At 38.8% G+C, this 14304-nt stretch overlaps 1 protein-coding gene across 1 annotated transcript in view; it reads right to left on the bottom strand.

Annotated features, from left to right (window-relative positions):
* The window catches only part of LOC140238141 (protein LMBR1L-like), a 33502-nt gene that overhangs the window by 1321 nt on the left and 17877 nt on the right, over nucleotides 1-14304 (bottom strand). Inside the window, exons 5-10 of the mRNA XM_072318077.1 lie at nucleotides 13021-13147; nucleotides 9816-9884; nucleotides 9102-9239; nucleotides 4558-4802; nucleotides 3391-3464; nucleotides 787-944 (exon numbers count right to left, since the gene is read on the bottom strand). Of these exons, the coding sequence (XP_072174178.1) occupies nucleotides 787-944; nucleotides 3391-3464; nucleotides 4558-4802; nucleotides 9102-9239; nucleotides 9816-9884; nucleotides 13021-13147 (811 nt within the window). The remainder of the gene's footprint in view (nucleotides 1-786; nucleotides 945-3390; nucleotides 3465-4557; nucleotides 4803-9101; nucleotides 9240-9815; nucleotides 9885-13020; nucleotides 13148-14304) is intronic.

Genomic DNA, 14304 nt, shown 5'->3' with positions numbered 1-14304 from the left:
TTTTTTTTTTTTTGGGGGGGGGGGTTAAGTGCACTTTCAGTTATGACAGGCAATAATTCCAGTCAAGGAAAAAAAAATTACAAATTTGGCACTATTAAAATTGACAATACAGATAGGCGCATTTAATAACTATAAAGCATTCAATTAAAGGACCCCTCCCCCCAAAACACACACACATACACACACACACAAAGCAACACAAATCTTAGTTCACTGGCTTCTGCAACATTTCCTATCAAAAAAAAACAAGTGACATGAAAAATAGCACAAAAGAATGGACTGAAATCATTGTGTATGTTGGGAAGCACTGCTCAAACAAAAATATCAACAAAACAAATTCTTCTAATAACATCTAAAGACTTAAACAATGTGTGTCATTTACAATGAGTTTGCAGCATGGCATGTTCAGCAACTGCTGCAGGTAACCGTGGAGAGTAGACAATCACTAAATCTAGCAGCATGCACAGCGTACACTTTTGATAAAGTTGTTTTCCTACAGTGTCATACTGTATACGCCGTTATTTTCTTGAACAGATATTTTCGCGAATGAGGTCACGGACATTTTCACAAGATGTTGTTTTCGCGATGTGACACCGAGGCTATCGTTATTGCACTATTAGCCTAGTGTATGGCGACATTTTCGCGTGTTGTTAAATTCGCGGTCCAGCCATGATTCGCGAAATTCGCGAAAATTAAACCCTCGCGAAAATAACAGCGTATACAGTAAGTCGGATATGGTGGGACATTTCACTGTAAGGATGACAGTGATGGCATGCAGTGTCTTACCGAGCACCTTGGATAGGACTGGAAGGGCGGAGCTGAGGATGAGCACCACCAGACAGTTGCCGATGACTTTGGTCATGGGTGTGTCCATTCGCTTGGGGATGAGGTGTCTGAAGATGGGTAGGCTGTAGAGACCAACGATGGAGGCAAGCATCAGGTAACTATAGGGGGAGGTCATGGGTCAAGGAAAATGAAAGAAAAGCACTTTTTAGGACGATTTTGGGACGATCAGTAGAGGTGTGGTGTTGTAGCCTGGTAGATTGCCAACTGAATTTTCATAGGAAAGCTAGGGGTTTAAAGCTGTGTTGCAGTGCTTGTATCCTGAAGTAAGACATGTCATTCACAGTGCTCCTTTCTACAAAAGTAATCCCAACAGGAAGCTGGCCGTGATTGCAGATAGAGTCACCATAGGTGCTCCTGCAAGAGCCAACTAGACTAAACACTATTCACGGAGTGGAGTAAGTGCAACATGGGGGGGGGGGGGGAATTTGATTCCACTGACAACAGGACAACCTCTAATATATTGCACAGTGTCTTGGGAACCAAAACATGATGGACGGGGGCAATAAAAATGTACATACATGTATCTTATTACAGTTTTCTTCAATTTGCTACAGCGCATTCTGAATCAATTCATGAATAAGAAGTGCGAGTATGACATACTTTTTTCTTTTTCTCTGGTGATAATGAAGCCTATTTGATCACGAGTTATATAATTTTTTGACACAGGATTCTTTGACAACTAATCCTACTTTTGTACACACACCAGATATCATTTCAGGGCTCAACATTTGTGGCGGCCCAGGCCCTAGGCCACCAAAAATTTATGTCAGCCCACTAGGCCTCTAAAAAGGCTATCTTTTGGTGATCTGATCGGGTAGCTAATATTCAAAATATATTTTCATATTTCTTTTCATTTCGGGCTGCCAAATTTCTTTTTCGGGCTACAACAGTTTAAAATTCAAAGATTTGAGAGGCCAGAACATGCCACCAGCAAAACCAAGGTAAAGGTACTGTTTCCCATTGGGAGCAGTGATTTAAAAAAAAAAATTTTGAGTTAATACATTTGATGCATATGTGTAGGTCAGTTGTATCACAAAACATCCTACTATGTAAAAAATTTTGCAATAAAGCCTAAATTATAAGGAGATATAACTATTTTTCTTGATAAACCACAACTGTAGACGGTTTATTCTAGAAACTATTTTATCATAACTATTGTTCACATTTTGTATATTTAACAATACTTTCTACTTAAAGGGAACCCTAACCCAAAGAGAAATGTAGATTGAGTGCAAGCAGCAAACATTAGTAGAATATATCAGTGAAAGTTTGAAGAAAATCGGACAATCGATGAAGAAGTTATGAATTTTTAAAGTTTTGGTGTTGGAACAGCTGGATGAGGAGACCTCTAGAGGTTATAGTGTCATGTGTGGACAACAATATAAAAAGAAAATATAAAGGGAATTCTACAAAAATTCATTTTCATGAAAATTACACATTCCATCAACTTGATACTGACATATGTTAAGGGTAGCAATTATTCCCCTTGCTTTCTGAAAGCAGTTAGTCAAGTGCTCTTTCATTATGCTAGAAAATTGAATTTTTGTGGAATTTTCTTCATATTTTCTTTATATTGTTGTCAATACATATGTCATAACCTCTAGTAGTCTCCTCATCAAGTGGTTCCAACACCAAAACTTTAAAAATTCATAACTTCTGCAACGATTGTCCGATTTTCTTCAAACTTTCACTGCTGTGTTCTACTAATGTTGCTGCTTTCACTCAATCTACATTGCTCTTTGGCTTTGGGTTTCCTTTAACATTGATTATACTAATTAACATTTTACATTGGTTGTTTCTATCCCTAACTCACATTTTAGAACTATTTTGAACGATATAGCTGGGTTTTTGTTTCATCTGCAAATGGCACATAATGCCTTTAAAGGACAAGTTCACCTTCATTAACATAAGGATTGAGAGAATGTAGCAATATTAGTAGAAAACATCATTGAAAGTTTGAGGAAAATCGGACAAGCCGTTCAAAAGTTATGAATTTTTGAAGTTTTTGTGCAGTCACCGCTGGATGAGAAGACTACTGCAGTGTATGATGTCACATGTGTACAACAATATAAGGAAAATATAAAGAGAATTTCACAAAATTTCATCTTTTGAAAAAAGTACACATTCCCTTGACTCGTTACTGACATATGTTATGGGTAATATTATTCCCATTGTCTTTAGAAAGAGGCAAGTCAAGTGCTCTTTTATTATGCGAAAAAAGTGAAAATATGTTGAATTTTCTTTACATTTTCTTTATACTGTTGTACTCATATGACATCAAGAGCCTTAGTAGTCTCCTCATCCAGCGGTTCCAACACAAAAATTTTAAAAATTGATAACTTTTGCATCGATTGTCCAATTTTCCTCAAACTTTCACTGATGTGTTCTACTAATATTGCTGCATTCTCTCAATCCTTATGTTTATGAATCTTAAGGTGAACTTGTCCTTTAAGTGTCGAACTCTGCATTATGATGCAACACCAGTATATTTGGAGCAATGCTCAAAAAGCACCGATGTCTCTTTCCGAACCAGTAAAAGGATACAAGATGAGACAGACTTCCAGCAATGCTCCAAAAGCACCAAACTTGGAGAGGGACACTTTTCCAAGACCAGCTTCCTGTAAGTTGAGAAATATGGGGAATGAGAAATATTCACAGTGGGAACAGGTGACACACGGGCAAGATCCTCGGGTACGATGACAATGTTTTGGGCTTGTGCCTAAATACTATCATCTACATTTCATTTAAGGCAAAATATAAATGTGCTGAAGTGGCAAACCTGTTATCATTTCTAAAGATCATAAAAGAAGGAGCAGGACTGCTGATAGAAGAAATGTACAATACATGATGGCATATCACACACTCACACGTTGAGAAATTCATAAAAATTTTAACTTCTTACAATCCATCCAATACTAAAACATGCTGCACACTCAATTCCATCTAATTTTCCTTTGTTCTTGGATAATCATGGTATTAAGACATTGCAGGAGCATTCTTTATACTCAGACAAGTCTATTCCAGGAAAATTAAATGCAGTATCTGTATTACAACTACAGTAACTCCCAATAATCATCTTTTAGAGATCTCACACAATGAAAAAAAAAAAAAATCTCCAAATACATAGTAAATGGTATATTGTACTTTAAATGTTATATATTTACTCATGGCACACATATGTATTGGACTAAAGAGCATCAACAGCTATCATTCTTTTGAACAGAGATCTCAGACATATAACCACCATTAAATCATCCTGGTAACATCAGCAGGTCTACCAACATCCCCACATCCAAATCAGGGAGATTCCACACAGCAATCAGGGAGATGTCTGTGTGTTACATGCATGTCAATGGGCGAAAATAGTTCCCAAATCAGGGAGATTTTAATATTCTCTTATTTCCCTGATTTCTACATTTTCAGGGAGATTCCTGCAGACTCAGGAAGACTTGGCACCTCTGTGTCAGACATTTAAGAATGCTTTAAAACAGAGAGGAAAACATGGCTGATACGAGTAACCTTGAGAAACAGGTGTAAAGAGGAGTGCGAGGAGCTCATATGTAAGAATCCAAAGTGAGTGATGTTTGTATCTGTGAATACAGGTTTATTACTTTGATTTGGCTTGATTTGGTTTGATAACACATGGCTACAGCCACTGCACAGTGGGGCAGACACTTTATAAAAAGATTAACGAGGGAAGACCGGTCTAACCTTGATGTTGACAGGCAGGGCACCGATGCCAAAGAGGAGTCTAAAGATGTTCCATCCCACCACGCAGAGGGAGAGTACAGTCAGCAGGAAGAGGAGGATCCAGACCAGCGGGTAGCCCAAGTTGCGCTGGAACGACGATGCCTTCCGCCTCCGATCCAGGACCCGGCGGTCCCGCGACACCTCTCTGAGACGCAGGTGGAGATCTGACAGATGGCCGTTCCCATTGACCAGATCTGCTCGCTTGCCTGTTGGGGGCGGGGGAGGGGGCAGAAGAAGCTGTTGTCACATGAGTGGAATCTATTCAGGTGCCATTGTCTTATTCACCATCTTTGCAAGGAGTTTGCTACACTCTGTTCCAGTTCCATTAAAAATCTATGAGGACCTCCTTGGCATGTAAGCAAGCTTGCATAGTCATAACAACATTTAACATCATTTTCATAAACAGGCAGAATTTTAGCATGCTAGTGACAATGCTTCATCGCTGTCATTCACATGTAGTACACAGAGGTAACCGCTTCCTCTCACAATTTTTTTTTTTTTAACAACACTGGATTTCTTCTGAAAATGGCATTATATGATGATAAGGCGTTTCACATTACAGTTCCACCCTACCAATACCTTCAGCAGTGCCATATCAAAGCGGTGTATTTACATCTCAATTTTCTTGACTGTTTCTCTTTTTCTGCTCACCAAAATTAGGGCATCTTTCATGCTGCTCAAGATTGACATGTCTACAATGAACCAAGACGGGTTAAATTTTTACATTCAATAAGATGTAAAGTTTGCTTTCACACGACTCATATTAGTGGGTTGAGAAAAGCAAGTAAAAAATTTTTAATTGCCAAGAACTAATTTTTCAAGTAGATATCCTGACACAACTTTGGCATGAAATTTTGTGCATTGTCTCTCATGAACAAATCAACAAGGCTATCTTCTGCACAGATTAAACTAGGGCCCATCAAATCATATCAAATCATATCAAGGCAGACAGGTACCCAGATTGATTTTCAAGGTCTAAAAGTAGCAATGACAAGCACACAATAAGTCTACCATTCCGACTAGTGAAAGGCTGGTACTTCAATGTTGAAGCCTTTTAATGCATCATCCAAATATGAGTATGCAGTTTGAATAAAATAATCTCATTCGCATTTTCATCAAAGATGACAGCTCCGAGGCATGATGACTTCCCAACAACAAAACAAACCTGTACAGTGCAATTAGAATGTAATTTCCTTTCCCAAACATTCACAGAACAACTGGAGTAGACTTTCCCTATAATCTTTTCATCATGATATGATATAATGACAAATGAGAAACAAATGACTCAATTAAGATCAATTCTTGCGGAAGATGCAGTGAAAACTGTGCTAATGTCATATCATGCCCTAAGAGCTTGACTAAAGCTTTAATCACACAGCCTCTCTGGTGTAAACAGAGCAGAGTTCGTTGCCAGGTTTCAGTGAACGTCAGGAAACAGGAAGTAGCAGTTTGACAGGATAGATTGTGCATCAATGGGATGTATCATGTGATTAAGTGCCAGAAAGTTTTATTTTTTTTTAATAGGTGAACACACTATGGAACATCAACCACAGACATACATTATCATCATCTCCTCTTGTTTTATTCCTGTTTATATCACATGTTTGGAGTGATTTGTTGGTTTGGTTTCTTTTTTGTTGTTGTTTTTTGCTCTTACTGCCGTAATGGTTTATGCCTACATACAACAGTTTCTACTAGTATACCAAATTGTGTTCCATTTATGCTTTTATTCTAACCTTGCTGAAGGTGACCTCCATCAAAATAACTTGTGACCCACTCTGTGGTGAGCATTCAATAAGTCATACTACTTGCACCATACACCGGGCAAAGCAAGAGATTTAGATGGTGCCTGCCCAAACCCCTGCTACCACATCCCCCCCAGCCTCACCCCCCCCCCCCCTACATAAAAACACACATGCAGGGCATTCAGATGCAAAAAATTTATACTAAAACAGTATAGCTTTACCAAAACGGTATAGCTATTTGATGAATTTATAGGTCTGAACGCTGACTAACGAAACGACGTATAAAAAAAGCAACGTATAGCGAGACGACGGTCTGAGCATCATTACGAACTAGAACTCGATAACGAATCAGCATTCTGTGTGCGTCTGAACGTATGGCGACCACAGAACGGTATAACTGGGTGGGGCTTGATGGGAGCGTGCACGAAAGGTGACCCCACAGCTGTCACTCATGACTATAACAGCATGTGCAGTGGGGGAAACTGCACATCTATACGTTTCCCAGAACGGTCGAAATTATTGTCTGAACGGTCTGTCGGCTATACAATGATTCTTTATACGTCGTTTCGTTTATCGAGTTTTGGTATGAAGTGGCATGCGTCTGACTAGGGGGATATACTTGTTGCGGTGACACAGAGTTTAAATATTATGGTACCGATGACTTGAAGTTTTGCCATACCTGGAAAATCTGGGGAAAATTTGCTTTTCATTAACTTGTGAAATTGCTAAACTTGTCTCATATCTAATAAGATACTCTTAAAAAGGACATTTTTATCTCAAAAGAAAAGCAAGACAACTGAGGGTCTCATGCTCAACTGAGTATTGCGGGGGGGGGGGGGGGGGGGGGGGAGGGTATGGTGCCCAATTGAACAACGTAAGATCCTACCACCCTAGGGAAGCTACGATGTTATCTCCCTAGTTAAGTTTAGTAAAAATCTACCATGGAGATTTCAAAGAAGCTGCTGAAAATTTGAAAATTTGACCCAAACTTGGTCCCCACGGGTGAATTCTAGATCATGAATGTACTTAAAATGGCAGGCACCAATGGAATTGCTCATAGCACCAACGAAGGTCCTGCACTCTAGTTTCCATGTAAGAGGACATCTAAAAATTCCTTAATTTGGGGACTCTGGGGCTCCCTGGGGGACTCAGTTGGGGCATGGTGCCCATTTGAACAAACTGAGATCCCATAACTCTAGGGATGCTGCCTGCCAAATTTGGTGAGAAACTTCTACCACAGTTCAAAGTGAACTTGAGCATCCAGACACTGGCAACAATGCCTTGGTCTTTGCCCCTTTCCCACTGTTTGCACACCTTTAGATAAGGTTCGTTCTATGCAAGGTGCTACAAGCCATTACGTGCAGCTGTGACAGACACACACGTATCGGCTGGAGGTGTTGGCCTTGTCATTTCAGGTCATCTTCAGACCACCCTTTCTCTCCCAGGCCGAGATTTGATACCCCAGTGTGAACCACAATCAAAGCTTAGTGGTTTCTATAAAGGGTATATATGCTTTCTTTAAAGGCATCCAGAATAAACTCCAAATCTCACATTGCGTTGTATCATGAATTAACGAACATATGTGAGTGAATGCCTAGAAATGATTCGTTGATGGGAAAGTTTCTTTTTTTCTCTAAATATATGTTTGCAGAAAACAAATTCCTTGTAGGGTAAGACAGTGATGTTTACAATAGTTGATGCACAGCATTTCAATTTCAGAGAAGTACTGGCATTCTCCAAAAACAACAAAAACAATAAGAACAACAAACTCACAGAACAATAATGGATACAATTAAGAATTTGCATTATTTGAAAAGTAATGCATGTGTAAAATATTTATTTGTTTGTCTTGTGTGTGTTGATGAGATCTGGGATGTCGGAAAAGATGGATTGACAGAGAGACAACCCAAAATCCTATCTTCAGCACACTGTGTGGGCAAAGGTGTAAAACAATCAGCTCTGCCAACATACAAGAGCCAGTGATCACTCTTTTACACTTGCCAAAAGGAGGCTCTCAACACGACACGCTATCAATTTTGAGAGGAGTCATAGGTATCAAATTGCTGATATTCTACCATCAATCAGCTATTAACATTGTGTGTGTGTGTGCATAAGGAGGCACAAAGGTCTCTTAATAAATGCAACCCCATTGACAGAGTTTCATTACCACAAAGATCATCTCTTTGCAAAAAGCTGTTTGCTTAGCTTGTCCGAAACCTGTACTTTTCTCCCTCAAACCAGCTTTGCTCCAAGACTTGACTTCCTTGAGTGTTAATCTAATCTGTTGAGTCTTATTGGCAAATAATTTTACCATCTCTTCCAATTTTCCCTTGGACACATTTTTGTTTTCTTTTGTTTTCTGTTTTGCTTTGCTTCTTGCCTTGGCAGTAGCTTTAGAGCCTTCATAAGCCTGAAGGAAATAAGTACAACAGTGGTCACAGAGGTAATGAAAATATGGTCAGCAAGTTTCCCCATTTGGACAAGACCTTTTGCATAAATGGTGACATCTACACATATGCACTGAGCTGTCAGCACCGTTTTCGAAATGGATGCTTCTGAATGACCTCCAATCTTAAGTTATCAATGACAAAAAATAAAGATCTGTTCGGACACAAACAAACTAGTCCAATTAGAAACATACTAAAGTAAATCAGAAAAATACAACAAAAATACTTACAGAAGGCATCTTATTCCTCTTTGTCTATTTTTGCTGTTTATATACAACAATCATGTATCACTTGTGTTCCATCACATACTCACCATCTAGTTTCCTGATAATATCTTCCTCCTCAAACTTGGCTGTGTGAAATTCCTCATCAATGTTCTCCATGAACTGTGGTTTGACCACAAGCTTTCCGATGACAGAAAACAACCTGCCAAAGCCCACAGGGGTTGAAACTGAGAGAGAGAGTGGAGTGCAAAGTTTAAAAACTGTTCAACTGCTTGAGCAAAATGGCCTTGAAAGTGTGCTTCTATGCATAAGTTGGGATTGTGCATTTTTTTGGAAATTCAAGTTTGAACTTGTGTGCCTAGTTGTTTCATCACAAAGGCTTCAACAAGATCAGTCATCAAGACACATTCCTGCAAATCATGTACAAAGTCAGCCACAAGAAATGCCTTCTATAAGAATGGAATAATTTACAAATTGGGGGTCTAAATGCATTCTCCTCAACATGTTTGCTCATTCATATCATATGATATCCATCTATAAGTAAAACTTCAAAGAACAGTATCAAAACAGAATGGAAATTTTTCCCTTTTATTGAGTTCATCATGACACAGAATAATTGATGAAAATAATGCCTGTCAAATTGAATCTTCTACTTCAATTGGCACTAGCCTAACACTGAATACACCTTGCATTGGTGCAAAGATTTTACTCTGATGAAATGCAATGCCTAGCGCAGAGCAGAGCGACATCATAATGCTGATTTGTTCTATCTTCTTTTTTTCCCCAGCTTTTAATATACTTACTGAGTAACATCAGCACACCCAAGAACGCCATGCAGGAATACAGGTAGGGCAGGTATGAAGTCCACACTCCTGTTGGAATTAATAGAGTGAAAAACAGAAAGAAAGAAAATTGACAGAATGAAAAATGAGAGAGTGAGAGAGAGGGTAAAATAAGAAAAACAAGAAATAAAAACAACTCAAATTGTCACTGACTTATCTGCACTGACAGCATATAGATCCATTCACAGCAGATAGTGTTTTCAAAAAGGTGTGAATACACTATTAATACCCAAACTCCGCACACTAACCAAGCCTTCTTTGCAAGGTAACATTGTGGCAGAATTTCTGTATGATATTGTGCTTTGTGATACAATTGAATGATACATACACATCAAATATGGTAATTTGAACATGTTGAATCACTGCTCACAATTTCAAGTTACTAATACTTTTAATAACTACACACACAAGTAGTATCTAAACCTGACACATTAACCTAGTCTTCTATACAAGGTATAATTCTGACTCTTTGTTGGTTTGTTTGTTTCTTGTTCATTTGTGTTCTTTTGTTTGGCACTTTCCCTAAAGATGCGGGACTGTCAGGAAAGATACCAAATTTGATCACTGTTGATGCATGTCTGTGAACAAAATGTATGTCGTCCTTTCATTTATACTTCATTCCACACATTCTTATTCAGATTAAAAAAACACTGATCGTAAACGATGTTGTCATCGAAATAATTCTGACAGCAGTACTATCCACACTGTCTTTTTACCTTTGCATCATAACAGACATTGAATCTGATCTACATGTATGTTGATAAATGTCTGCTCTCAAAGATAAACAAGCTGTTGTTACAGTTTGAATCGGAAATTCAATCCTAATAGTAGATATCTTTCAATGTGCTGGCACCCATGCCCAGAAGCCCCTGCCTTACCTTCCCTAATCTCCTCCCACTTTACTCACCCAACATGGGTATAATGAATTCACATCTAATTAGGCCCGTTCACAAACAACGAAAATTGAAATTTCAATCGCGATCCAAATTTCGATTTTTTTTTTCGACCGTTCATACACAGGGAAAAATCGCACTTCGCAGCAAGGAAAGAACGATCAGTGGCCAAACTGCGCATGTGCGAATCTTGCATGACCGAAGACTGACCCCGCAGTCCCAATAGAGTTTCGCACGCGCTACGAACGATGGGACTAAAAATACCAATTTCCGAACCTCGAACACACGCTTGGCAAAATAATCGCGATTATTCTGAAAAATCGCACTATTAGTGCGAGTTGGATCGCGATAAGGATCGCCGTAATTAGTGAGATTTTTCTGTCCACACTGGAAAAAATTTCGAAATTTTGATCGCGATAAGAAAATCAATTTTTAAATCACACTTGAACGGGCCTATTGAGCGAGAGATACATGTTTATTACTGGTGAGATTTTTTAAGACATTGGTTATGGTTAAGAAGTGTAATATATCTGAATACTTACTATAATCTCTCGTAAGCCAACAATACTTTCTTATCCATGTCACTGAGAGTAGCTATAATTGTTCTACCTCCTTCCCTTCCACTTTCTCTTCTATCAGTGAAACACTATCATTACTATTACAATCATTATCAATTCTATTATCATATTCAATTTATTATCATTATCATACTTGATGTCATCATTATTACTATCACTAATATAAATGCTACTACCACTACCTGGTCTGCTACAATTACTACTATTACTGTTACCATGAGTAATAATAGATGCAGTGGTACTATCACCATCACTCCATCATTTCTACCATGATATGAAGTCCAATCCATGAATTTGGATGATGTCCTGACACTAAATGACACGTATCAATGAGGAACCACACACACAAATCTCATGAGACTGCTTGCTGCCTTAGTTCTTCTCTGCGGGGAATTGTATATTTGTACACCAACCGCTTTAACAACACAGTCAAGTGCAAAAGTCAACACCACTGGGCCAAATGATCCCCATGGCTTATGGAGTACATGCCATGCTAAATGAAATAAAACTGTACGCTGCCAAACCTCAAAAGCACTTTAGCTTCAAGGACACCCTCATTTACAGTCAGAGTCTGGAGCATTTTTCTGTGTGCTGGATTTGATTATTTCTAACTAACCACAAGCGTGCGCCTTGCACCTTGTGCCTAGCAAGCAGCATAAGAATGTGTTTTGGTTTTTTTTAGATAATGAAGGTGACAACATGAAAGGATCTCATGTCATAATCCATTTCCCCAAGGTTTATGATCTTGACAAGCAATGGAAAGCTGAGGGGACCATTTCATGGGAATACTTGCAATCATTTATAAGATGAAATAATTATAGTAACCACAGCAATGACTCAAACATTCCATTTAAGTCCAGTGACTGCAGTTTAATATTTTCAACTTAGAATATTAAATTGCAAACCTCCTGATGGCACGGACCTCTGGAGTCCCATTCCAAACCTTCAATGACATTGTGTCAAGATATCAAAGTTAATTACTTTAATATTCAGACTATCAAGGCAACAGTTAAAAAAACAAAAAAACAAGTTGTAGAAAATACATCATGAGTACTGGCTAGCGCATACTTACATTGTCAGTCTTTATATGCATCCAGGCCTGTGCCTCTTGCCAACATTTGGCACTACATGCATCCCACACCCCAAAAGCTGACTAATCCTTCATCCGAGAAGAAGATAAATCACAAAATTGACATGCCCCAACTTTTGAGGCTTGATACAGTTCACCGTAAATCATGAGCATGTTACTTCATTCCCTGCATCAATGTGATCCAAAGCACCCTTTCACATGATTTATTGACAACTGTGATACTTATTGATATCAAATTGCATGGCTATGCTCCATTACCAATTAAGCGTTGTACAATAACAAAATCCAGTTTGCTACTCACCCAAATTTTGTTGTCTGTGCCAATTCCAGTACTTTTATATCTTGATTACTTTCTCATAAAATTACTTACTGCAATAATGCACATCAATTGTTCATGACTCAAATAACAACTAATCATATACAATATACATTTGATACAGACAGAGTGAGAGAGTTTTGCCATTGTGTATTTGACAAACAGAGAATGCTAGAAACATATATTCTGCTCATTTCACAGGGATAATCATTTTAATAAATGATTGAAAATAAGACCCTAGGTAGAATTCCTATAGGATCATCTTGATGTACAGGAAGCACAAACTCACTTTGCAGTGTCTCTCTGCTAGAATCTGTATCATCGAGGAGGGCGTTGAACACCAAAACCAGTCCAAAAACCAGAATGCTCAGCATCACCAGCACCAGGACTGTCTCGTAGACACGCCCTCTGATACCCTACAATACATCAAGGAGATTGATGGGAGAATAACATTATTCAAACTGCTTTTACAATTTATGGCTAAGCAAGTACATGTGCAAAACGCGAGAGTGGTGTACACAGTACATAAATCATATATAACTGGTATCAAAAGTAATTACACTTGTGCATTCTGAAACATAATCTCTTGAAATTATTCACAATTCTTTATTCAAATTCCTGATGAATAATCAAGTGCATAAAAAAAAGTGTGCATCTATATGTGAGATCTGCATGCAAGATGTGCATACAATGCCAACTGTGTACTTTACACTCATTCCTTCATATCTAATTTCCCAAGCCTTATCATCAAACCTAGCAATTTTTCCTCAAGAGCAGGATGATATAATTCAGTATAGCACATCATCCTACAATATTCTCTGATAATGTATCATGTTTTCTAAAGTTTTCAACTCCTTCCGCTACACATTTTCTGTGTTCAAAGCTGGACCATATTGTCTTGCATCACACGCCCAAAAGACGTGATGCTTTGTGGGTACAATTCCGGTCTGAATCACAGAACGTCGGCACAGCATGATTTCATCAATGAAGGATTGAGTGCACTGAAACACTGTATAACATCAGTCCTACAGAGCTTTAAACTCCCTGGCTCTTCATCAAAAGTGAAATCCTCAACCACAGTGTGAATACTTGGCATAATTCTTCTGTCAAAACTGGGTCATGACATATCACAGCAAATCTAACTGACAGCTTGTTCATCCATCCATCAAAGAGCTCATTACCTCAGACTAGTATTTGCACACTGACACATGATTATGTAAATAATGGAGCTCACACATGTTCTCCTGCCAACCATTCTAGGAATTCACCACAGAAGTGTGCAAACATAGATTTGAAAGTCAGTCCAACCTATAAAGACACACTCCCATAGATAGCTCATATCCAAGACCCCGTTTACAGTGAGTGAAAGGGCTGGTTCGGCCGTGGCCGAGCCTGGCCTTCATTTCACAGTAAACGCGCAAAAGGCCAAATGCAGTACCAAAATCGGCCGCACATTTGGCCAAGCTCTGGAGGAAGTCTCGGTCATGGCTCGGACGCAGCTTGGCCCGGGCTCGGCCTGGCCTTTTCTCACTGTAAACGCAAACTGGGCCAAATGCGGTACCAAATTGCGACC

The sequence above is a fragment of the Diadema setosum genome, chromosome 14 (assembly GCF_964275005.1).
Source record: "Diadema setosum chromosome 14, eeDiaSeto1, whole genome shotgun sequence".
Classification (NCBI taxonomy): Eukaryota; Metazoa; Echinodermata; class Echinoidea; order Diadematoida; family Diadematidae; genus Diadema; species Diadema setosum.
The sequence above is the reverse complement of the archived record's forward strand: the minus strand, read 5'-3'. Positions and strand labels throughout refer to the sequence as shown.